Source organism: Calypte anna, chromosome 2 (assembly GCF_003957555.1).
Source record: "Calypte anna isolate BGI_N300 chromosome 2, bCalAnn1_v1.p, whole genome shotgun sequence".
Taxonomy (NCBI): domain Eukaryota; kingdom Metazoa; phylum Chordata; class Aves; order Apodiformes; family Trochilidae; genus Calypte; species Calypte anna.
Window position 1 is genome coordinate 20,120,061 of NC_044245.1, and position 27,499 is coordinate 20,147,559.

Sequence of the window (27,499 nt, forward strand, 5' to 3'; positions counted from 1 at the left end):
ATGAACACTCTGTAGTGTCACAAGCAACTGTTGCAACTTGAAAGACCTTGATTTTGGCAAAAACTTGCTCGATTTTGGGAGGTTCATTAAAAAGCCATGGTGTGGCTGTAGGAGGCATGATGATAGATGGGTATGAAACCACCTCAGAAAGACCTCTGCACTAACTCATATGGGTAATGCATCAATACTGGAGGTGCTGCATGGTAGCTCAAGGCTTAAACCTGAGGCAACATATAAAAATGCAAATCTTACTTGCAGTAATTCTTTCAGGTATCGAAGCAGCTTAAGTGCAGCAGCACACAGTTCCTTATGGGATAATTTAACATGCTGCTTAGGCTGAAGAGCAGATGTTTCCACCAGCAGCCTTCATTATGACCACATTACACCTCAGATCTCAGAAGTACCTAGAATAACTCACATGGGAAAAACATAGGCACATCAGTGCCCTTCTTTGGGAAGTGAAAGTTGAGTAGCTGTGACAGAGGAATGCTGGCAAACAATGCAGTAACGCAGATCCAGTGCCACTCCAGAGAGACAATGAAATTAAGTGTCAAATAGCTACTGAGAAAATGAACAATTACTTTGTGCACTTCATCTTGAGAACCAATGGGAAAAAGGGCAAATGATTGTGCAGTTGTTATATAGCATACATACACATACTTGCTTTCCACTAGGTTTTGCTCAGATTAATTTTAAAACCTGGAATTCCTCTACCTTTGAATGCTCAAGGTGGAACACTTAGTATTTCACATTCCTTTAACGTGAACAGTGGACAGAAATGTGGGACTCTGGCTTCATCATTAAAAAATTACACTTAAAGAGGTATTGGACTGTAATCCACATTTTAAAGTCAACTAATCTCAACTGAAAGCAGCATAAGAGGTGTACTTTAATAAAATGAAAGTAATAGAATACTTGCCAATGTTATTTAACAATGGCAAACATGGTAGGAGGTTTTAATTTTATACAGTACACTATATTAATATTTTCCTTTTGGAAAAATTGTTGAAAACAACTCTCTACTGGAATAAAATTTTCCAGTTGAATGCATTATATAACAACTATGGGCTGCAGAACAACAGCTGGCTAAAGGGCACTGTTTTTTTTTCCAGACAAAACTCATTAATTTAGCTGCACTCTACAAAAACCTACAGTGATATTTTTTCCAAATAATATTATTAGGAATGGCCCTGCATGAATATTTGGTATGAATATACTTGTGATAAATGTCAACAAAGTTAGCTACATCAGTCCAAGTCAGTATCTCAAAAAATTGAAGCCTGCATCAAATCTCATAGCTCATTTCTTGTCCCAGCAGAAAACTACTAGAAAAGCATAATAAACAAGCATAACATCCAAGAAAGTGCATTGCCCAAAGACCAGCATTCTGTAAAACTACCTATGTTATGTATGTTCTATATAGCACTTATTTAAAATAAATATTTATTATCGGCTTGTCACCATTTCCAATTAAAATACTAATCAAGAAAGGAGGAAAAGAATAATAAAAAAAGACATCTCACCATGTCCAGTATTATTTGTATGACCTCTGCCAGAGAGTCTCCTATCATGGGGAGCCTGTTCTTTCATCACGTTCCAGTCAGCATCACGTGGGCTTAGTGGCTTCCATCCACAGAGGTCACTCTCAAAATCACATATAATGTAATTAGCTGTTATACAAACAATGAAAAAGGATCATTAAGTTGAATTTAATGCAACACTCTAATGCCAGAACAATGACAGGCCAACCATACCCTGAGCTGCAGCAAAGGAAGCAAAACCAGCAGGTCAAAGGAGGTGATTCTTTGTCTACTAGTAGTAGATTCTAGTCTACTCTCATGAGACCCACCTGGGGTACTGTGTTCAGTTTTGGAGTCTCCAACAAAAAAAGGACACAAAGCTGTTGAAGCAAGTCTAGAGGAGGGCCACAAAGATGATTAGAGACACGGGGTACCTCTCCTATGAGGACAGGATGAAAGAGTTGGGTTTGCACAGCCAGGAGAAGAGAAGGCTCTGGGGAGACCTTTCCAGTACATGAAAGTGGTCTGCAGGAAAGCTGGAGAGAGACTTCTCACAAGAGCATGTAGTGATAGGACAAGGGGTAGTAGCTTTAAAATAGGAGAGGGTAAATTCAGGTTAGACATTGGAAAGAAATTCCTTAGTGTGAAAAGAGTGAGGCACTGGTGCAGGTTGCCCAGAGAGGCTGTGGATGCCCCATCCCTGGGAGTGTTTAAATCCAGACAGGATTTGGCTTATAGCAGATTGGTATAGTGGAAATGTCCCTGCTCATGCAGGGGGATTGGAACTAGAGGATCTTTAAGGTTCCTTCCAACCCAAACTATTCTATGAATATTTTGCATTTGGACACACAAATAGTCTTAAAGAAGTGCTGGTATCTTTCACTGAAATCCACATCACGAGAAGTTTTATAATACAGGAGAGAGGTCAGACAGGCACTTCTCTTCCTAATCAGACACAGAGACATGAAGGAAACCACCTATAAGAGGATACACTATGCAATGTTAAAAATGAGAATTCTATAGGCTGATGATAGATTATGAAAAAAAAATATATTTTAAAAGAGGAATTTTAATGGAAAATTAATTATAATTATGGCAAAAAATTTAGTGCTTTAAATGCTTTACTGAAAGTAAAGGTGAATTAAGATTCCACTTAATTTATTTTTGAAAATGAGATTTAAATGTATTCATTATTAAGGTCTCCTTGAAATTTTTATAGTAAATTAAAATACAATTTTCTCAACTTGTATGGATTAGACCAATTTAAACTGACCTAAATTAAATAGAAAAACTAGTATGATCTAAGAGTTTACTTCCCTAAGCCAGAACAGCATCACCAAGTGCTACACTTAAATCTTTGCATCACTTATCTCAATGGTAAAAATTGCTTTTGAACTATAATCGGCATTTTCCAAACCTCATCGCACATTTATCCTATTTTATCAGCCCTAGAAGTGATTACACAGAGTACTTCAGTTTTCAGATTGTACAAAACCAAAATTAAATACATTTTTGTTGAAGCACTATGGTGGTAAAACTCCAAAGAAAAGATCTTCCTGGTATAAAGAGATTATTTGAGCAGTTAAACCCAAAGTATGAAACAAATCACCAATATCAGTATTTCTTATTTGGATTCACTATATAGATTAAATTCAGTGGAACATGCTTATCTGTTCAAGGCAATAATTACAGAATTCTCATGCTGTTGACAAAGTACCTTGTTAGTTAGTCTTCAGTTCTAATACATTAAGGTGTAATATGCAGTTTGACATCCCAGATTAAGTATTCATTAGTGTACAGCAAACCAGCAATTTCTAGGCACTGTGTTTTCCTTAAGTCTTAAAGAAAACCAATGTAACACGAAAAGGCAAACATTGTTTGCTTAAACATCTCTTCCCTCAGGCCACCCTAAGCCCTGCAAAAGGTCTTTTTGCATAAGAAGCTGCCTGCACTGGCTGCAAAGTATATTCAAAAAGACATCAATGAACAACCATGTTGACACAAAGAAATTACTCTCTTGGGTACTAAGCAACAAAAAGCCTATTCCTGAAAAGAAAATATCAGGCCAAAGTTAAAATATGGTTTAAGTATGAAAGAGAAATCAATGTGGTACTAATATTTATTATTTTACAGGCCAATAAGGTATTTACTGCAGGATCTTAAAATATTTTTTTTAGTTATTATTTTCACTTAATAGAAGTACTTAGGACCACAAGAGTTGTTATCACAATACGAAAAACAACATTTGCATGTGCTGATGACACCAGCTCCGTTGTCCTTTAATGTGAAAGAAAGAGCAAAAGAATGAACAAAAAAAGATTTTTTTTTCTTTAACTTGCTTACTCTACTTATCCCAACCCTTCTTGATCGTCCTGGAGGAAAAACAAAGCATTCTTGTCAGCCAGGCTGAGCTGCCAGCCAATTAATATTGCTTTAAACTTTACTACTTTGCAAATGCATTAAGCTACTGCATTCCTACTCCAGCAGCTCAATCAAATGAACACAACTGGGAACACACAGCTTGTCTCTCCAGCAGCTTGGTGTTTCCTTGACTAATAACACTGAATGAGGAGAGCTGCTACCCTTGCCCAGTGTGGCAGAAACAAGGCTCCTATGGAATTTGGGGTATAAATTCTCTGTATGATCTGTACCCAAAGCACCTCTGTATGATTAATTTGTCTTTAATATTTTGTCATTTCTGGTTAACATTTACCGTCATTTTGACAAAGGGAAGAACTATGTAAATATCTTCTTACTGACTGTGCAGGTTCCCTACCTGTTCTCCTTTAGTTATATTTACCTATCATCTCTTAAAGGATTCATGCAGAAAGATCACAGATGGCCAGAGGTGATCTAGCCTGAACTCCCATCTATTGTAACTCATTAGACAGATCTCTCATAACACCCTAGTCCCTCAGATGAAATGGCCTCATCTCCTTCTGACACTACTCAATTACCTTGCTTAGGATCAGGAGACTGGTGCCAGGCTGGCACGGTGCATGGAGAATTTCAAATAAACCCTGGGTCTGCAAAGAGTATGCTTATTTTAAGTGTTCTGGTATAACACAAAGACTACACAGTGCTCATAACCAATGAAGCCTGTGAAAATAATATAGGTGCATCCTTTTTTCTCCACATGTACTTACAAAACTGATGGACAAATCCTGACAATTACAGACAATAATTGTCACATAAAATATATAAATATGTAGTAAACCAGGTATTCAGACTTAAAAATTCTTTGTACTTTGAAGCTGGATGGTAAGAAAAAGGATTTGCATGCAAATTCATCTGCTGCAGAAGGTTTCAAGGATTTGCAAGTGTAAATTGCTGCACTGTAAATGAAATGTAATAAAAGGTACATGTCTTTAAAATTATACAGGTTCCCTTTATTCTACGTATTTTCTATTACTAAATTATACAAATCTCATGAAATACAGTCAAGCTAATACTACAGATGAAAAATTAAAACTAGCAGAGTTAAAGACGGGTGCTTTAAGGGAGCTAAATTAGGCTAAATGCCAGGTGATATTTTTTTCAGAAAAAACTGTAGGATGTTCCAGCACATGATCATTTTGAATCTATGTGAATGTTGATAAGGCAATTTCCAGAAACACTGCTGTATCAAAGTGTGACATCATTTGAAAATAGCAAGTGCTTCCAAGGCTTCTTGCTAAACTGCTGGGATTTGTAATGTTTTTATACATATTGTGTACGTTGTATATAAATAATGTATAATAATAGCATGCATAGTGACTGAAATATTCATTATTTATTATGGTATTTAGGGCAAAACTTCCCTTCTTTTTGGTGCAAAATAATGAAAAGGCATCAGCATGAAAGGAGTCTTTTTAATCTCTTTTTAAAATATATTACATAGGTTTTGATCATTTATCATCATTCACTGTGAAATCAGAAATTTAGAAGTGATCTCAAATAACAGAAAATGGAAATGTGTATTTTAATACTAAAACCATTCATTTCATAATTTGTCTCTTCCTTAGATTCACTGATTTCAAGAAAACTACTCAAATGAAGGTGGTTACTTGTGTATGTTTCCTAGACAAGTTTCCTAAATTTTTGAGATTTTTAAGTCTCATATACTTAAATATATATTCATATAAATGGAGAGCAATTAAACACAAAGTATTAGAAGCACTGTAAAATATATAGTTGTTCTAAAATCCTAATAATAGTAATGACATTATTATAAGACCATTCATGCCATATTAACATGAGCAAAGAGAAACATCATTTTTCTTTCTCCATTATAATAAAGCAAACAAAATCCTCAAAGAAGAGGGAAATCCTTCATATTGCTAAGTAACAGCTGTCTGCCTTTTTTTTCACTCAGCATGCAGATTCGTCATCTCTATTAGTACATGAGAGTACTTCATCAAAGGAAAGTACTGAGGATGTGTCCAACAACAGAGGCTAAAATACCTAAAATAATAGAGGCTAAAATATGCACAATGTAGCAGGTAGGAACTGATTACTGAAAATTAATGTGAATAAATGTAGCACACTCTGAATGTCATGAAAGACAATTTCAAGATCATGTGGAAAATGTACACAATGAGAGGAAAAGAACAAAAGACAGAACTAAAGGTTGATTTTTCTTAGGTTTCTCTTGTTCAAGACTGCAGAAAGTGCCAGAAAGATGAATTTTCTAAGCTGAGCAAACTGCTGAGAGCTAAATTCCACTTTTAGGGTCATCTTTCCTGAAAAGGAATGCATGAACTACCCAAGAAAATATTAGCCATTAAAATTGGCCATCTTAAGAAAGCATTTTTTTTTTTCCTTTCTTTCTTGCTTCTCAGGCAGTAGGAAGAACAACACTCAATTTTCATGAGTTACTAATGTTTTAGAAAAGCGACTTTTTCCATCCTATTTTGAGAGTATACATTTTTGCACTGCTCCAACAAAAAGATCATAGAATCATAGAACTGGCTGAGTTGGAAGGGACCTCAGAGATCATCGAGTCCAACCCTTGAACCACCATTGCGGTTGCTAGACTATGGCACTGAGTGCCACATCCAGTCTCTTTTTAAATATCTCCAGGGATGAAGAATCCACTATTTCCCTGGGCAGCCCATTCCAATGCTTGATCACCCTCTCCGTAAAGAAATTTTTTCTAATATATAGCCTAAACTTCCCCTGGCACAACTTGAGACCATGTCCTCTTGTCTTGTTGAAAGTCGTCTGGCAAAAGAGACCAACCCCCACCTGGCTACACCCTCCTTTCAGGTAGTTGTAGGCAGCAATGAGGTCTCCCCAGAGCCACCTCTTCTTTAGGCTGAACAGCCCCAGCTCCCTCAGCCTCTCCTCATAGGGTCTGTGCTTGAGTCCTTTCACCAGCCTGGTTGCCCTCCTTTGGACCTGCTCCAGGACCTCAATATCCTTCCTAAACTGAGGGGCCCAGAACTGGACACAGTACTCGAGGTGTGGCCTCACCAGCGCTGAGTACAGGGGCAGAATCACTTCCTTGGACCTGTTGGCGACGCTGTTCCGGATACAGGCCAGGATGCCATTGGCCTTCTTGGCCACCTGGGCACACTGCTGGCTCATGTTCAGCTTCCTGTCAGTCCAGACTCCCAGGTTCCTTTCTGCCTGGCTGCTCTCCAGCCACTCTGTCCCCAGCTTGTGGCGCTGCATGGGGTTGTTGTGGCCAAAGTGCAGGACCCGGCACTTGGCATTGTTGAACCTCATCCCGTTGGAATCAGCCCAACTCTCCAGTCTGTCCAGGTCCCTCTGCAGAGCCCTCCTGCCTTCCAGTTGATCGACACTTCCCCCCAGCTTAGTGTCATCTGCGAATTTGCTGATGACGGACTCAATCCTCTCATCTAAATCATCAATGAAGATATTGAACAGAACTGGGCCCATCACTGATCCCTGGGGGACACCACTAGTGACTGGCTGCCAACTGGATGCAGCCCTGTTCAGCACCACTCTCTGGGCCCAGCCCTCCAGCCAGTTCCTAACCCAGCACAGGGTGCTCCTGTCCAAGCTGCGGGCTGCCAGCTTTTTCATGAGGATGCTGTGGGAAACGGTGTCAAACACTTTGCTGAAGTCCAGGTAGACCACATTCACAGCCTTCCCCTCATCCACCAGGCGGGTCACCTGATCATAAAAGGAGATCAGGTTGGTCAGGCATGACCTGCCCTTCCTAAACCCGTGCTGGCTGGGTCTGATCCCTTGCCCATCCTGCAGGTGCTGTGTGATTGCACTGAGGATGATCTGCTCCATGACCCTGCCAGGCACTGAGGTCAGGCTGATGGGCCTGTAGTTTCCTGGTCCTCTTTCCAGCCCTTTTTGTGGATAGCGTGGCATTCGCCAACTTCCAGTCATCTGGAATGTCCCCGGTGAGCCAGGAAAGATACCTCTTTAAACTGCCTCAACACAAAGTGAAGTACATAATCCTCATGTCTCAGATCCAACTGAGTGTGGTATTTTCTTTAAATTAAAATACACAAAGTGAGTGGAGAATCACTGCCATGTGGTAGACAAAAGGCAAGTAACTGTGAAGGCAGCAACAGACAGGTCAGCTCAAGGCCAAGCTATTGAAGTGGGTTTTGCATTAGTTGGGTCTCCTGTGCCCTTGCACCAGCACCCTGATTCTAGAGGTGCCACAAAGGACAGTGTTGGGATCCCTGACTTTGTTATCTTTTACCCACTCTCTAGTTTTTCTGATCCGTTCATATGAGCATGATGAAATTACTGTCCCATGATGATTTTTCTTTAAAACACTGACTAAACCTAGGTTATTTCATGTCAGCTACACATTGACAGTGTCCAATATATGAGGTACAGGAGAGAAATAAGTATAATGCATTGCATGCAAAATATATTTGCTTGAAAATATTTAGTTATCTTTATTTTAATTTTGTGCAATACTATTAACAGCTACCCTTGAACTGGGACAATTATTTTTCATCCTTCTTTAAATTTTAAAATTATTCTTCCATATTTCCAGTCATTATTTAACACAATTCTCTGAGACTGTTACCGAAGAGGGAACGCTACCTTGCTGAGATACAGAGTCTATTTTATAAAGTACTATTTGCTTTTGTTCCAGCCCTCTTGAGCATGAGAGGAGTCTGAAGTCCCATCAACACATACACAGAGCTAGCAGCACAGGGTCAAGTCTTGTAAAAAACAGTAAACAGATGTACACAGTAACAGTAAACAGATCCCCTCCAGACTTTAATGTTGGATTAGATTCCACCCAGAGACAAAACTGTAGTGAAATGAGGCAACCAGGTGTCACTAATTGCCAGGGAGTGGCATGAGCTTGTGTCAAGCCCACCTGTGCCTAATTAGGGTGGACCCCCACTGCGCATGAGCAGGATTAGGGGGCCAATAAAAGGTGAGTCCTGAAGCCCAAGCTCATGCTCACTCACTGGCAATTAGTGGCACCTGGTTGCCTCATTTCACTACAAAACAGTATAAGCCTTCCTATTTAAAAGGTAATTCCAACATTTGTAAATGTTACTGGTTGGATCCTGCAGGGCTTTCTGAAAAAAATCAAAGGGTCAGATTATGAGTTAAAAAAACCTTCAAAGTCACAAACAGTTCCTAAAATCTTCTCATGAAATCTGAAAATAAAACATTATCTGTGTCCTTCACTTGACATCCTGAGGGATACTACAAATTTTAATTTTCATCATCCAGCAGCAATGTATATCATTACCAATATCTGAAATATATGGACAATTTTAATCTAAAATAGAATTAAGTGTTAGTACCACAAAGAAAAGTATATATAGATGCATGTCCTATAATATTAATTTTAGGAGAAATGCAGCTTCTAAAGCGACTTTCACATGAAGCTTTAAAATGGTTCAGAATTATTGAAGACATCTTCCAGTAATTTTATTTTTTCTCTCAATTGTATAGTAGAAACTGTGACTTCTAAGCAAAGTTACATTCAGTTGAAAATATTATGATGAAAATATAGCTCCTGAACTGTAGCTTATTTGTATGGTGATTTGAATAACCGTGAAAATATCATGTTACCTAACAAATTTTCTGAAAAGAACTCATAGCCAATTAGAAAATATTCTTTGTTCCTTCACAAATTAGAAAAGTGTTCAAACAACAAACACCAAGGCAGATTTCAATCCCTCTCAAACTAGCTAAGTGGAGGTTAAAAAAGTTGTGTGTATGGAACATGTATGTATGTGTGTATGTCAAGTATGCAAAATCTTGCTTTTCTGCAGATACTTAACAAATTTTTTAAATTCAAAACATATTGATGAGGCCAGACAGATAAACTGAAAGCAATGGGAAGAAGAATACTGCGTGACAAAAAATGCTATAAATACTGTCTCTAACATGTACATTATTAAATATTCTGGTTAACAGAAGCCATATAAGCAATAACTAAGTTTTTTAGCCATGTCTTGGATAGATCCACGTAGATTTCACAATACTTTTCAGTACAAAAATGCTGTAAAACAATGCAATTTACTTACAGCAGGTTGCTGGATCCTCATCACTGCCCTCAGAACAATCTGGGTGAGAGTCACAGGTGGATCCAGGGTGTGTGGGCTCCCTATCCATGCGGGTGAATCCTTCTAATGAGCTGAAACTGGGTGGCTCTGGTGGTGCAGTATCCAAAAGCTGGATGCTTTTCAGACAGATGAAACCTGCCCTGTTCTGGAGAGTTCCTTTAAACATAAGCTGTGGATTTTTACAGTTGAAATATTAGCATTGACAGACAACAGAGAGAAATACATTTTTATTTCCATTAAACAGTAATGCTCTATGTGTAAAAAGCACTGGATAGTTTCCATTTCAAAACTATGATGAATTTCAAATCGGAAACTGATTTTTTTTATTACTTCCTCACACTGAATTTCTTTAAAATTTTCATCTAAAAAGGCTTCACAAATTCCAAGAATGAAGTTACAACGGAGCCTTATTAAAAAAAAAAAATAAAACAAAACAACAAAAACAAGAGTTTGCAACAAAAGAGAAAGGAAGGACAAAGGGATAAGCAGAAGTCTCTGACATGCTACCTGAAGCCTGGATTGAAATCTCAAGAGGCATTTTTCTTCCTAAAATTTATGTGTGCCATTGGCTTCCGCTAGACACAATTTCTACAAAATTATAAAACCCTTTTAATGATATCCATTCTTGACTAGTTCAAATAACAGAATGCTATGCTGAAAACATTACATTGCCACGTAATTAAAGATAGTATCTTTCCTTCCCTAAGCACAAGAGTTCCTTTCCCTCTTTGTACAAAGTATGCATAGGGTTGTTTTTTTATATGTATACATACAACGTCAGTATCCTTTTTTAAAATCTATCTTTAAATACTATAAGTCTTATTATACATCTGGTTTTTTCATTCAGACTTGTTCTTGTGGGAAAAGTAGACACAGCCAACAACAGGCACTTGGAACTTACAAGCTTGTTGAAATGCATTCATTCTAACATATATGAAAATGTCAAGGACTTCAGAGGGCAGACTTTGTTCCTTCACAAAGATTACATTTTCAGCTGATTGCTGAGATGGTAAAATATGTTACTATAAAGAACTATTGCAATAATTTAAAATGTAAAATTACTTAAACCACAAACTTTTAATTAATTTTAGACAGAAATTTGAATTCCTCTCTATGCCTTCAAATTCAAGGGAAAGATATTTTCACACAATTATTAATTTACATCATTCCACTGAAATTCCACAGATGTCATTCACAACATCTCACTAAATGAATTGGTAATACCTGAGATGGACTCAGATAACTGAACTCTTAAAATATGTTGAGATTTGTATTCATTTTCTTGCATACTCAAAGACCAGGTGCTTCAACACATGATGTTTCTTTTGATGTTTTGTTGAGCTACTGCCAGAGCTTTACCCACACTGAAGCAGAGAAGAGCAAGCCCTTCAGGGTACATCTCATGCTAACAAGTTGTTAAGTTTTCTAGAAGTTCTATAAACTATAAGATTCTCAAAAATGATCATACCTTTACTTTTTCTAGTCCTGCTGGTAGCTGTATATCCACTTTGACCCATTCCTTATTAGTTGTGATGGTTTTTTCCCACAGGATATGTTCAGCCTGTAAAATGTAGAGTACAATGTTATACACCCAGTTTTTACTCCCCTCTTCATTATCAAGGACACTTTTTGCCCTTCTTTTCATATCCTACCCAAAAGAGCACTATATTCTAATTTGCTCCATGTGAGGGAATACAGCTTTACATTCATTTACAATCTCTGCAGACAGATTCCATAGGTGAGAGGAGAAAAAATACATGTTTACTGTGATAGAACAGGTTAATCATAAAATTATCAGGAGTCAGCTTGAAAGAACTAAAGTGAATTAATATGTATAATAAGATTGTGCTATTGCTAAGTTCAACAACATGTTTCCATGTTTACATTAATTTATTTTTCGGAAATAACTGTTTATGGTATAATTACATTTAATTTTTCCTAGAACTTAACTCGACAACCCAATGAAATCAACTGTGCTAATTTATTTTTTTTTCTCTAATTTGTAAAGGAAGCAAGTAAAGTACTAATAAGTCCTAGTGATGTTCTGTGTTACCTCAATCCCCATGTTCACTCTATCTCTTGAAGATAACAGCAAGAGAGCCAAGTATGGTAAGGCTCCCTTTATGCAACCACTCCAAGTCCTTTTGATTTAATAATCTCACCAAAAAACCCTCATACTCATTCTGCTTCTGGTCATGATCCCAACTGGAACATGCTGAGGCCAGTGTAAAGAAAAGAAATGTAGCAATGTGAACTTCATATTCATAAATAAAATCTCTTCAAGAGACAGCTCCAAAATAAAGAAAAATAGGAAAGAAAAAAAATGTAGGAAAATTAATTTAGGTTATGCATACAAAGTTAATTGAGACTCTACATACAATCAGACTAACAAGTATCAATAGTGAGAAGTCTTGCAGGACACAGTGCAAGGTACCTGTCATGCCTTTCCATAAAGGATATTACTGAAAAAGATGCAGTTCAGAAAAAGATGCAAATTAGAATAAGAGAAATGGAAAGTCCAGGGCATGGAGGAATTGAAAGGATTAAAATAATACCTTCTAGGAGATTAATAAAAGGGAATATGATAGCTATGTTAAAGGTTATCAAAACTATAGACAAGGACAGTTCCCTTTTTTTCCTGTTCTGAAATATAAAAAAGAGGAGGTAAGTGCTGCCTACTACTTGGTAGACTAAGAGGCTGAGCAAACCAAACACTGATATGACTTTTGACAAGTAGCCAATTACTTATGCTCATTTCCTACTAAAACTTCAACTGTAATGGCACATTGACAAAGCTAGAGGACTAAATCTCTATTGAATATGTGTTTAAAAATCAGGTTTGGAAAACTGCAAGACATGGCTAAGCCAATACTTTTACTCCAAACACTGAGTAACATCAAATATCAAATCTGATATATGCTTGATTTCAGAAAAAAAAGTCAGCTGTGAGTTTCCACATCAGTATAGGATGTAAGTACTTGTTAATTTGTTCATGTGCTAGAAATTCAGCAAAAATTCTTTCATTGCCAAGGACACTTCATTCTGCATAAAAATTGCTTCATTTTGCTAATTCATCTTCCATAAGAAACCTATTAATGTTATTATCCTACAATTGCCACACATAAGACACAGAAAAGGATGATGTGCAAGGAGCCATAGTGCATAGCAGGTTAAAACCACAGCCTGTGGTTAAACTGGCTTTTAGAAATGTTTAAGTTAATGTATCTGGGGGTGAACACATTCCCCCCACCAGTATGTATGTGAACCCTCCAAATAAATTTCTGTAGCTTGTGGGAACACTCCATATGTAGTTTTTTTGGATGCATATGGATCCTATAATTTAGTTCATAGTCAATAACAGCTTAGGCACCCATCCCCATGACCATCTTTCTCCACAGCTCTGCTCGTAGCAATAAATTTGAGTTTTCTCTGCATGTGCCCAAACACAGACAGGGCTGTTTTTTACACTGGAAGATTTCAGTCATCCCAGGTGCAAAAGCTTTTTAAACTGGCTATTGTTCCATGCAGCAGACATTATTCTCTGATTTCATGCAGCTCTAATAAGACAATGGTGTTATTTCCCTTTCTTGCAAGGTTTTCTGTATAGCACCCTTCCTGCTTGCCAGATTCTTTCACCTCTTTCACAGAAATGGTTTAACCCTCTAGCACCTTCCTTGTGTCTCTTGTCTTCTTTAAAATGTTGAATGAATTGCTTTTCCATTACTTTCTTTCAAGATTTACTTTGGTGATACAGGGGAACAGTTCCTCAAAATACTTTCACTCTATCCTCTTATTGTGATATATTACTATCTATAAACATTTTTTGTAAAGCTAAATTGGGAAAGAATATTTTCTTTTCCCTGCAATGCTTTTTTGAGATAATGTTTCTCAGCTTTGCAGGATGGAAGAGAATCATGACTTTTTCTTATCAACACCATTTATAAACTACGACTTTTTATTTTCTGACAGTTCTCTACATAAATATTAATTGCCGTGCAACCACATTTAATTTTGTACCTTCATTAGTTTCAGAGAGTAATTTAGAAAATAAACTTACTTGTCCCTTTCACAATGATTAATGGATCACCTTTGACATCTGCAGAGGTGTGTACTTTAATGGTTTTTGCAAGTGTTGCTGAACACTTAAAGAAAAGTTAGTGCATCAGGGTAAAAATGTGCTTGCACATAGAAACATCACTTAAAATTATATGTTATTGCTTCATTTTTGTCTGATTTGTAAGCCATACATGGTGTAAGGATTAAGAAGATAAAAGGAAGATACATCAACCCATTGTTTAATGGGAGGAATGAGCAAGTAATGAAGGGCAAATGAGAGACTAAAGTCAACATTCTCTTCTTCAGTTTCAGTTTTCAGAGAAGTATAAAATTTGTCCAACAGTCAATAAAAATCTAATATTGTTAATATTTTATGTTAGTAGAAACAGTTAATATTGCCAAATTTAAAGGCAAACATGAACCAGACAGACAATATTAAATATACATATGTATATACATACAAGCTAGAATTCCTGAAATTGGAAGAGAATCAGAAAGTTTTAGCCAAAAGTGACATAATGGGAGGGGTATCTGACTATTAACAAATAACTGAGAACCTGGGGAGAATATGTGGAGAAGTAGAGAACCAAAAGAACAAAGGAGATATAATATATTACAGTCAAGGGGGGAAAAAAAAAAAACAGTCTATGAGATTATAGCCAATCAGCTGAAAGCTAACTCATTAAGACACTGGAACACATTGCTAACAATAATTTTGTAAGCAGCTAGAGAATTAGAAAGGCAGAAACTTAGATTAGCTGCTTCTGACAAGGAGCAATTTCAGTCAATGTGCTATTTTTTTTTCATAGTAAACAGCCTTTAAAAAATAGACATTATTTTATTAAAGCTTTTAGCATAATTTCATAGGATGTTTTTGAAGCAAATTTAAGAGATTCAATATTGATAGAATTACTGTAAAATGGATGTACAAAGAGGATGTACAAAGAGGAGTGTAACCTTATTTAAAATAGATGTCAATAGTTTTCTATAAAACTAAAAGAAACTTAAAAAACCACTCTGCATCTGTCTGTTCCAGGGAGTGACATAATTATAGAGCTGACCACCTATTTCAACAGTGGAATAAAATTGAAAATTTAAAAAAAAAAACTGGATAACGTTACACTGGGAGAACTAACAAGCACTCTGAAGGACATAATTATAATTTAAGATCATGTCTGTATGCAAAAAACAGTTTCAAACCACTAAGGCAAAATTCAAAGACAAATGAATCACTGTCAGGAAAGAAAAACCGAATTAACAAATGCAGTAGTCTTTAATGAAGGTCAGCTTTGCTAGCCCATCAATTAAGCAGGAAAACCTGCAGATTACCATGCACTGCAAGTTAAATATAAGTCAATAACAGGTTGCTGTTGATGAACACAGTCCATTTTCCTTATCCTTCTTCAAACCCAAGAACATTTTGAATTTCTTCTCTTCCAATTTATGTCAAACCCTCTATATTAGAAAATATGATCACTCATCTTTTATGTCTTCTGAAATGGTGAGAAAAGTAGGGATACATTTGCAACATCTGTGCTTCTAGTTCTCTAAGAACAGTACTGAAAATGTACATTAAATATATTTCAGTCCCCATTTGTGTCAGGCCTGTCAGCATGGGGACATAGTGAGGGTTAAGTGTAATAAGAAGTTCTGACCATAAAAAATAGGAAAAAGCATGAAGGGAACCTGCAATGTGCCAGACCTTACAATTAAGACCTTATTTTGAACAGCAGCCTCCAGGAGAGCAACCCTTACATTTTCCAGGGTCAGAATCAGTACCTGCCTTTCATTCCTATGTATCAATATTTGACTTGTTTTGAAGATTCATTTGCTTTTCAGAGACAACCTAATGATTCAGTAGCAAAATGTGTAAAAGGTACCCCTCCCTTCATTTCATTTTAAGAAGTCTTAAATATGGCTTGAAGGGATTTATTTTTGTCACAAGGTTGCCATGGGAGTTGTACATGGGAATTTATTGGCAAGCACTGTAGTGCAGATCTCCACACATTCTGGTCAGAACACTGATTATGTTACATTTCCCTGATACAGTAATGGGTCAAAGAAAAATACTATTCCCTTTTATAAATGAACAATGAGAAAGAGCCTGGAATTGTTTACATGAATACTTGAAGACACAGTGGGAATGAAAAAAGGTATTTCCATTACCATTTCCTACATTTAGACCACTTCGTAGTGTTACAATTCAGGAACGTTTTTTTGCATCTTATCTTTGTGAATGAAGTGAATCTGTCTTTTTAAATACCTGTATTGTTGGGTGAGAGTAATTCAACTCCAAGATCAAGATAAGAGAGCCATTAACTTAATAAGACGAGCTGTACTGCTGCTCTTGAGTTCATTAAGTAGCAGTACAATAGCTTCAATATTAAGTTATTAAACAAGACTTTCAAAAGGGAACATTCTAAAAGCAGAAAGCCTCCACAAGGAAAGGGAGGTAAGAAAGATGGAAGCAGTTATCATTGTTCAGCTGGCATTTGTGCTTCAGTTTAATATGGCTATTTTATCTATTAATAGGTGGAATAATAGGAAAAATATTGCTCTAAATCATAGGCAAACCAAGACAGGTTTGCAAGAAGTTTGCAAGAAGCAAGAAGGAAAGCAAGAGCTTTCCAAACATCCTGAGCCATAAACTTACCTTTTTTCTGTGTCTCCATAGAGAAAAGCACTTATTTTCTCATTTCCAAAACATGAAGAAAGCTAGACAAGCTATTAGTATAGATTTTCCCCCTGAAATCCCCAAATTATTTAATACTGTAACAGCTGAGGTCTGTCCTTGAAGTCTTATTGCAGAACATTCACCCACCAAATTAGTTTATAGCTGAGATGGCAAATACCCAGGTTTTACAATTGCACAGATCAGTGAAAGAACACCAAGTTATTGTTTTGCACAAACTACCTTAGGGGGCAGGCAGGTGTTATCAGGCACATTTCTTTGCATTTTGGCTGGTAACACCTGGGCTGCTGTATCTTTACCCTTTGATAATGAATGCAGGTTTCTTCTTACCTGATTAGTAAATAGTACTGCCTTGAGAATGCTGCTATCTGCCATGGAGTAATGAAACTGAAAATAGCAATTCTTGCTGGAGCAATGACACATGGAGCTGTTAAGATAAGTGCTTCTATATAATGCATTGTTGTCAGCATCTAACCACTCAAAATGGCCTGGAAAGCAAAAACAAAAATAAACCAAACAAAAAAGTGTACTTTTTCACAAAATACTATTTTTTGTTGTTGTTTTCCTGATTAAACCATGGACCCATCCCAGCAACAACAGAATATGATCATATTTGGGTATCATGAAATTGTTTCCTATTACAAAGATATAAATCTTATCTTGACTCTGAGGTAGTCCCACTAATCAAGAGTTACATAAGTTCTTAATATCTTGAAGTTGTTACCTTTCACATAAAAAGCTGTAAGCAGTCCCAAATTCAGCACAGCCTCCTTGCATTTAAAGCCATACCTAAGCAATGGTACCAAATCACAAAAATATTTGGAATCTGGGGTTAACTACTTCTTTCTTTATGGTTCAAATAAATGTGCTTTTTACAGCAAGAGTTCTGTAGGCTCTTCCAAAATTAAAAAAAACAATTCTAGCCTTCACTGCTACAGGAGGCAATAGCACCTTTACTGTGTAATCAAGGTCTTTCTTCTCATCCAGAATTTCTACATTAAAATGTTAAAAGTATATTGTGTTTCCATCTGAAACAGAAAAGCAATTTGTGCTCTTCTTCACCTACTGCCCCTTATAAAAGCATTCCTACAGAGATCCACAAGAATATTCTATTCTCTCAACAGTATCTTATTTGTCAGGAATAAAAAGGCTAAATACTTTTCATCAAACATATCGGTCTTTTTGTCCCTCCTGAATAACTGAATATTTTTCTGTTTTCTGGAGCAGTTGTTAAAATAATAAACAAGGAATGATTAGAGGTCTTAAGTCCACTATTTCTTTGTTCATGCCTGTAAATACAACTTATCTCAAATGCAGCTGCTAAATTGTTTCAAGCTGAAGGGATAAAGTCCCATTTCACAACGAAAACTTTCACTTTTTCTTCATGTTCACATCCTTTTCCTTTTGTTGCCAATTTACTCTGCATTGCAACTTAATTCCAATGAAGTTTGTAATTTCATGCCACAGCAGCTAACCTTCTTATAAGGAAATATTACAGATTTAACCCAGGATTCCCTTTGACAGAGACCAACAAAGAACATACACGCTTATGGTTACTTCCTGTGTAGAAGAGAAATATGAAACAACATTAGAATTTATGCTGTCTGTTCTTTAACTTCAGAATTCTCTGGTTATAAACCCAACTAATTTTCTTTTCTGAACTTAGTAATAATTAACCTTCCTTTCCCTCTTTCAAATTAAGCTCTGAAACTTTAAAAACAAAGTGGAGCTGACATGATTTCTTAGATAAGAAAGCAAGTAAACAACAGTAGATGAACAAAAGTTCTATGAAATACATAGAAAAATCATTAGTCCACAAAGGGACATATTTCTTTAGGAAATATGTTTTATGCAAGTATTTTGAATGCTTCTGAGACACATGGAGGCTTACTTTTGGAAATGAAAACTTCAGAAACTCTTGTCCTGAAAATACTGATTTTTATCACTATTAATATTCCCTCCTTATAGCCTGTAAAAGTAGAACTATGTCAGTTTAACTGGACAAGCAATAAACTATGCTAATCTACTCAGCTCTTTTCCCTCTCCCAGTGATTTTTTTATTATTATTACCTTTAGCCAATATCTATTACATAGTTTTCTAAAGATTAATGGTATTAAGAACATTTTTCTTTAATTTGTTATAAATTTTGCAGCTGTTCTCTAAGGTTTGAATTTCCCTCAGCCCAAGAACTGCATAGCATGTTATAGCGTTTATGCTCTGACTTTTACTTCTTGTTCTCCCAAATTTTCATGGCTTTCTGCTTCTGAAGAGTTAAAATTCCCCATTGTTTTAAAAGTAGAACAGGAAACCCAGAAAAGCCCCTTAATTTCTGCCAATGTGGTAGTAGGGCTATCAAGGCAAGAGATGCATGTGTTTCTGGCAAGAGATTCTGGGATTGCTGCCAGGACAAAAGTGTAGATTCTAATATCTTTCCATAAATCCTTTTACTTTTTCCCATGTGACCGCTTAATCAGATTTTAGACAGACGTTGTTTCTTTCAGTTCTGAACAAAAATTTTGACTGTTGTAAGCAAAGGCTTGAAGTCCAGTGGAAAGATCAGCCAGTGGCAGCAATACAGCTTAACCAGAAGCTTCTGAATTCTGAGGTGACCCAGTCTCATTCTACAGTTGGGGTGAAATAGTGAACCTGCCTGTACCCTTTTACAAAGAAAATTCAACGTCTATTAATATTTAACTTTTTGGCTCTACACTAATAATTTTTAGACTCAAATATTTTGCTACTCCTGCTTTAATTCACGAGTTTCGTATTTCACAGAATACATGACTTTGAATCTATGCTAATGATTTTAAAGTAAAACTGAGCCTTCAATTAAACTGAGTCACAAAGGAGACATTTTTGTTTTAAAAAAGTCCTCTTTCCAGTCATTCAGTCTCTAAATAGTACCCTACAACCTTCCCAACTCAGCCATTTTGAGGAAAGAAGAGGTCAAAATGAATGACCATCGCCTTCATTCTATGCAGTTTTAATGAACTCAACTCACACAATTTAATGATTTTGTTGTTTTTCCGTGTTTTGACTTGAGAGATTTTTACCATTACTTATCTGAAATGTTGGTGCTTCTTTCAATTACTTTTTGCATCTCATAATCTTTGTTTTTATTATGCAGAGAAATAGTTTAATTAATTTTGTAATTAAAGAATTGTTACTCCAGATGTAGGAAACTAGATTAATCAAGTGTAAGGAGAGTGAGCTATGGAAACCACATAGCATGCTGGAAATATCAATTAAGAATAAAACAACAAAATATTTCCTGAACAGTGTTGCAGGAGAATGTCAAACCTTTATAAGAAGGTTTCAACACTAGAGAAATAAAGAGAAAAATTTATCAATATAACACAAGAGAAAAGAAGCAATAAGAGAAAGAACAAAGAAAAAAAAAGTGTGCCAAGGACAGAAAATATTTTATTAAATTTAAGAATGCCAGGAAAGGAGGATTATTCAAAGCCTATAAGCAATCCTTTCTTTAAAAATATAATTGTCTAGACTTCTGAGATATAATTTAGTTCCTTACACCTCTTCTATTTTGTAGTGAAAGCTTTGATCAAAATCAGAAACTTAAGCTTAGTGAAGCTGTATTTGCATTGCAAATTTGCTCTCTCAAGCATGGTATTAGTGCAGCTTGCATACCATTTCTTTAGTTTTTCAGAATTTCATTTAATATTCAGCCCCTTCATTTATGCCTCCACAAATCTGCATGAATAGAAATGCTGAATGCATTGAGGTGAGCAGTCACAGTTCAGATTCTTCAATACTTTCCTATAGTAAACATGAAATTCTCTGTTGTTTTGATGCTTATTAATTCCCACAGGTTTTGGTTTTTTTCTTTATGATACGGAAGCACAGGGAATGCCTGTTATCAGTTGTTGGTGTTATGTGTTCAACCTGTGCATATCTATACAATAATGGCCAAGCACCTATGCAGTAGACGTGTCGAATCCTTCTGCTTCAGTAAACATGGCTGTACATCCTGTACAAGCCACTTACAGAATTTCAGTATTTTTTCTGATAGGACAACATTGTCATAAAAGGGAAATCCATACCCACTATTAGCCTTTGAGGTATGATCGTAATGTATGACACTGATACCACACTTTTCAGGAAGGTGTTTAAAATAAAATAAAATGAAAAAAATCTCATTTTATTACATATTTAATTGGAATTTGAAAGATGTTGTGGCTTTTTGTTTTCTTTACTTTTTAAACTAAAAAGTAAAATTTCTAAAGCTTTTCTAAATCTTCATTTGTTTATGTGTCTGTTGTACATGGATGTTAACATGTAAAAATTTCTCTTGAGTGTATACACTGAAGCACTTCTGCTTGCTATTCCATTGTAATTTGATTTACAGTTAATTCGAGTGTGTTGAAATGCACACTAAAGTTAAAAACCTTTCTAAAATGTAAACAATATCTAAGCATTCATTCTGCTGCTAACAATGAGATGTACTCCATCTCTCTGTGGGGTCAGAGTTCAAGCAGTAAGCTCCACAATATCAGTTCTTCAAAGATACATCACAAATTAAAGCATTACAACTAGTGCTACTTAACCCCTGTGAAGGAAACCTCAGTAGACAAGCCAAACACTTAGCTCACAAGATGATTCCATTTCACATTACTACACTTAGACCATTATATCCATTAAGGTTCCTTTACCATAAACCTTTACCATAAGGGTAAAGGTTTATCCTTTACCATAAACCCATAGACAAGCATTACACACAAAAACAGATGCTTCTCAATTCTTCTGAAAATTGCAACTAGATTAATTTTGTTTCTAAGAGTAATAAGATATTTTAAATAACAAATGTTTCTCTACAGGTCTTCTAATTAAAGATCAGAAATTAAATTCCTGACTAATCTCAAATATAGTAAATTTACAGAAATAAATCTGCTAACCATCAAAATTAAAACAAACCAGAAAAAACACATACAAGAATATGATGGACTAAATATAATTTCACCAAACTGTCACATAGATCTCATATGAAGAATTAATAGGAGAATAAACCAATTATTAGTTTAGATCAGAATTCTTACATGAAAATCTTTCATGTTTTACCAGTGTATATATTCAAAATGCCCCTACTAAATGGTCACAGCAAAAGCTAATTTAAGAACAAAATACATAAAATTACTTTTTATGTTTTTGTGCTGTTTCTGCATTGGTTCACCAGCTTCTGCTAAAAAGCACTATATTCTTCACAACAGCAAGTAACTGTGTATTAACTTCAATTGCTCACCTTCAGTATTGTTGCTCCAGTCTTTCAGAAAGGAACAGGAAGCAATCCTGTGCCCAGCTTGCAGCTGTGCCCACGGAGAAGGCTCAGCCAGTTGACCTGAATGCCACTCACACATGCCAAGCTCAAAATTGGAAGTCTGTGGTGCTAAAAGACAAACAATAACTGAACTTCTTAAGAAGTCATGAATTATGAGACTACTTCCCATTAGAAGCATTTGCTTATTAAACTACTTGACAACCCCTCTGCCTATGGTTACTTCAAAAGCATTGTGCATCACAGAATGCCGTCTAGTATTTCAGGCTCCCAATCCTTAATGGCAGCATTTTAAAAAATCATTCCCTTAAGATAGATGCCTCTTTCAGAGCAGTTGAGTGCTATTTATGTTAGCCAGTCATTGCAACCTTCATGAATTTGCTTCTGCAGAGAAAGTTGCCAGGAAACGTAAAAAATGACATGTCATGGCAAAAAATACCTATTTACTTTTCTGGATGATAGCTACAGAAAAATCACTTCTTACTGAGACCTTAAACTCAGCAGCATCTCCATAATATTTGCAACAGAATGCTTCATTTTAGAATCAAACAGTTTCATACATGACCATGTATTTTCAAAACCTTTTCCAGGGCAAATCAAGCTGGACTAACCTAGTGTTCTACAATGGAGTGACTGCATCCGTAGACAAGAAAAGAGCTATGAATGATTAGAACTGATTAGAACTAACTGAGGAATTAAGATTTTTTCAGTTTAAGTATTTACATTGCATTTTTCTTAAAATTTATATATAAGTAATACATAATTACTCCAGTTTTCCAGAAAAAAAAAACAACTAGACTTGCAGAGAGGGTACACCAATTCTACATTACAAGTGACTTGAGGAGGACCAAAAATTCATTCTGCTTAACACCATTTCACTTTCACGCCTTGGACCATTTCCCTTTCACCCCTATGGCAAGATCTGAATGACATTCGTAGTCAAGTTCTTCACATACATAATTTATCAAGAGAGGGACTTCTGTAAGGCAATCCAACACTCGGACAAGAATATGAAGCCTTTGAATAGAAGATCTTCTAAAGGTACAATTAAAGGAGACTTTGAGGTGAGTTTTAGAGGATAGCTTTCAGTATTTTCTAGTGACAGCTAAAAAAAAAGGTTTTCTGCAGTATATATGCAGTTGTATAATAAAAAACTGGTGGTTTTGATTGCTAACGGAAGCAATTTGGCAGCTTTTGGGAAAATTACACAATGCAGAATATCTTAAATTACAATAATGAAGGTAAAGTTCTGATTGTTTTTTCAAAATGCATGAAGCTTACTATTCAGCAGGACAGAACAAAAGCCTTGAGAGGGACAGTTTTGGAGACTGGGTAAGGGGTAAAAGGACAAAAACCTGAAAAACTTACTGAAATTACATTTATATTTAGCCATCACAGTTTGTATCAACAAAATCCTGAAAGCTCAAATACTTGATCTATTTTATTCATTATTCCAAAAGAACAGTCATACTAATGAATACAAAAGCCCTAGTCATTTCTTATGTCTTTTAATACTGGGAATGTAGATCATGAAAGGATATATCAAAAATGCAAATTTTAACTAGCCATTTCATGCCATTAAAGCAGTCTTCCTTTAAATTCTTCTTATCCAGACATTTCATAAGGACTAGAGAAAAAAATATTTCAACTTCAAACAACAATTAATCTGACCTTTTGTTTAAATTATTGGAAAATCTTCAGTAGTAAAATTCTCCTTCCAGGGAGAAAATTAAGATCTTTTAACCCTGGTTTTGGCTGGTCTAAGCAATTCAGATATTACCTAATGAAGCTGACTTTTGCTAATGGGGAAGCACAGGATAAGAACTAGCACTTATTAGAATATTCCTAAGGTATTTAGCAGTGCAGCTGCTCAGTCTGTATGCCACATTATATACTTGACAGCAGCCATGTAAGGTAAGGTTAAGAGCTAGATTCTGGTGAATATGCCCTCTTAATGTTTCAATTTCTGTTTTTTTCATCTAAGACAATGTTTCATGGTTGTAGCTGATACATACTTTTAAATTTTTCTTTGCATTAGAAGCACTTTTATAATAATAATAAAAAAACTGGTATATTTGTACAAAGATCTTGCAGAAAATGGGTAAAAAATTATATGGGCTGCTAGAATCTAGCAATACATTTTTTTTATTTCTTCCATTTTAGACCTGCCCTTACATCTGCACAAATCCTCCAAGGAAAAGTTGGAAGAATCACACATCTGTCCCATTTTCAGTTTCAAATTAATTTTTTTAAAGAACTCACTTTGTAGACTTACCTGATTTCATTGACAAGCATGCCCAAGAAGTTTTAAAATATCATCCATTCTGATTTAAACAGTACTACTAGAAAACCTCTATCCAACAGAAAACAAGTATCAGCCCTGGCATGCAAATATTTATATAATACATCCTTCTGTGTTTCTCCATTTTGAGAAAGTTAAAAAATGAGAGACTTACTGGAGCAAGCTTAGTTACCTGAAACTTCATTTCCCCAGTATAGGTCCCCTTTGAAATAAATAAGCACACCTGCCTGAATTGTTACAACAGGATTTATGTCTTGCTCTATGATCTGTCTACAATTGCACATCACTGTAATTAGTTAATAACCATGTGCATCTACTGTCAACAGTTTTCCCTACTGGGAAATCTAGAGAGCTTTACTTTGTACCACAGTACACAAAACCATGTAACCTGGCTTGCTCTGAGTCAAATACTCAAGTTAAATTTAAGACCAAATCATCAGTGCCTGTGCTAGGGCTCAGAAGCAGGAAGACAAAGGAGGTGCTTTGGATCAGGACTGTGCTCATTTGAGTACTTGACAGGTAGCACAGTGTAGTCTTGAGTAATAAAAAGTAGCAAGTAATCTAATTTCTGCTAGCATGAGTAGTATGACTTTCCCATGAAAATACATTGGGTTGAAAAGAGAAATGGGAGATATTTTACTAAAGAATCCCAAAATTGAGAGAGAGTCTGGCATTGAGACTGGTCTGACATTTCAGCAGAGCTGAAAAAAAAAAAAAAAAAAAAAAAGTCTCACCATGCAGCTGAGTATTAGAACATTCACACATTTAAAAATACACACAGGTACACACAATATCCCTAAACTCAGCTCCAAAGCTTTTCATGAGTTGGCTAGACACACCAATTCTTTGGCTAAAAACTGTAAGTTTTTTTCTGCCTTAAAGACTAAAGCATTTGTGATGCGTTAGTGCTTTCCTGGCTGCAGGAAGGTACATTTGTAATGTGTCAGATTTCTTAAGGTACTCATTGCCATTCTGTGTTAAGATGCAATATGACAAATATGGAGAGTTGGGCTGATTCCAATGGGATGAGGTTTAACACGGCCAAGTGCCAGGTCCTGCACTTTGGCCACAACAACCCCATGCAGCGCTACAGGCTGGGGACAGAGTGGCTGGAGAGCAGCCAGGCAGAAAGGGACCTGGGAGTCTGGATTGACAGGAAGCTGAACATGAGCCAGCAGTGTGCCCAGGTGGCCAAGAAGGCCAATGGCATCCTGGCCTGTATCCAGAACAGCGTGGCCAGCAGGTCCAAGGAAGTGATTCTGCCCCTGTACTCAGCCCTGGTGAGGCCACACCTCGAGTACTGTGTCCAGTTCTGGGCCCCCCAGTTCAGGAAGGATATCGAGGTCCTGGAGCAGGTCCAAAGGAGGGCAACCAGGCTGGTGAAGGGACTCGAGCACAGACCCTATGAGGAGAGGCTGAGGGAGCTGGGGCTGTTCAGCCTAAAGAAGAAGCGGCTCTGGGGAGACCTCATCGCTCTCTACAACTACCTGAAAGGAGGCTGTAGCCAGGTGGGGGTTGGTCTCTTTTCCCAGGCAACTCTCAGCCAGACAAGAGGGCACGGTCTCAAGTTGTGCCAGGGGAGGTTTAGGTTGGACATTAGAAAGAATTTCTTTACTGAGAGGGTGATCAGGCATTGGAATGGGCTGCCCAGGGAAATAGTGGATTCTCCATCCCTGGAGATATTTAAAAAGAGACTGGATGTGGCACTCAGTGCCATGGTCTAGCAACCGCAACAGTGGTTCAAGGGTTGGACTCGATGATCTCTGAGGTCCCTTCCAAACCAGCCAATTTTGTGATTTTGAGAAATGGTGTTTTAGAGGAATGAAAGTGAACTAGATGACAACATGCAATTAAGAAGCTCTTTAAATAGCAAAAGGCTTTCTCTTTTTTGTCTTCTAATCCAAGGGAAAGATAAAACAAAAGTATCTGTCTCCTGAAAAACAGGTAGTCTTACCACATTCCAGAGAACATCCTTCACTGAAAGTAATATCATCAATGGCAACAGTTTCATATTGTCTCTGGGTTTCCACCATTCCCAAAAAGATAACCTGCAGAGATTAATAGCAAAGCACAATAAATGGGATTGGCCAGTGTCATAGACCAAAGTCTAGTACAAAGAGTTTCTGTCTAGTATAGAGAAACATGAGAACTCAAATTATGTACTTAATAATTCTGGAGGATTACCGTGCTGGGTTTTTTTTTCACATATCAGCACAGATATATTTTAGACAATTATTAGATTATTAGGAAATAATAGAATTTAAGAATAAGGCAGTGTCTAACAGGAAAGATCTGAAACCCACAATAAAATACATAAAAATCTAAGCAAGAATCACAACAGCTAAGAAATACAAAAAATGTTTTATTGAGCTATTATTCCACCAGAGAATGGAAATAAGAACCTTCTCTGGCTGTTTTCAGAATTTATCAGAGACCTGGAGCAAAGTCAGAGCAATAAAGACCAGGAGTCAGAAACCTTTCATCATGTTTTTAGCCAAAACAAACTTTGAGGAGTACTTGGTCAAGTGTTATTCTGCTGTAATGTTACAACAATGATTTTTCTTTCCCTAACAAAGTCTTCCAGACATAGGAAGTTGCAAATATTTTACATTTCCATCTTAAGAGCGTATTTCAATCAACATTCATAAATGTGGTGACTACCACAGTTTTTCTGCAGTGATATAAAAATATGTTTTTGTTTAAAATTCTTTTGATATAATGATGCTTATTTCATTTCACATGGATATTTACTTGGAAAGAATAACTATGTCACACTACATATTAACAGCATCTTAACACATTCAAGAATATGTGAATTAAGTATAGTACCTTGGGAATTTATTTTGTTTCAGAAAATTATGTTTTTGAGTTGTTGAATGTTGCTGCAACAACACATATAGTTACTGTGTACTTTGGTGACATCACCAGTAGAAAGACAAGTAGTATATTCACATCACAGGGTTTCAGATAAGGTTTTTAAAACAATCCAGTGCACTGCTTTGTAATTAGAAACACAAGAAATATTATTCAGTATCAAGGATTTGACAGGTATTTGACTTTTTCATGGATTTTTCATTGTGAAGACAAAATCTAGATATTCATAACTTCATTTATTATATATGTTT

The 27,499-nt window shown here is 36.3% G+C and overlaps 1 protein-coding gene across 1 annotated transcript in view; it reads right to left on the bottom strand.

The window, feature by feature from the left end:
- MALRD1 (MAM and LDL receptor class A domain containing 1) overlaps positions 1-27,499 on the bottom strand; it is a 224,265-nt gene that overhangs the window by 184,587 nt on the left and 12,179 nt on the right. Inside the window, exons 6-11 of the mRNA XM_008492748.2 lie at positions 26,329-26,422; positions 22,040-22,183; positions 17,112-17,269; positions 11,502-11,594; positions 9,995-10,202; positions 1,524-1,670 (exon numbers count right to left, since the gene is read on the bottom strand). Of these exons, the coding sequence (XP_008490970.2) occupies positions 1,524-1,670; positions 9,995-10,202; positions 11,502-11,594; positions 17,112-17,269; positions 22,040-22,183; positions 26,329-26,422 (844 nt within the window). The remainder of the gene's footprint in view (positions 1-1,523; positions 1,671-9,994; positions 10,203-11,501; positions 11,595-17,111; positions 17,270-22,039; positions 22,184-26,328; positions 26,423-27,499) is intronic.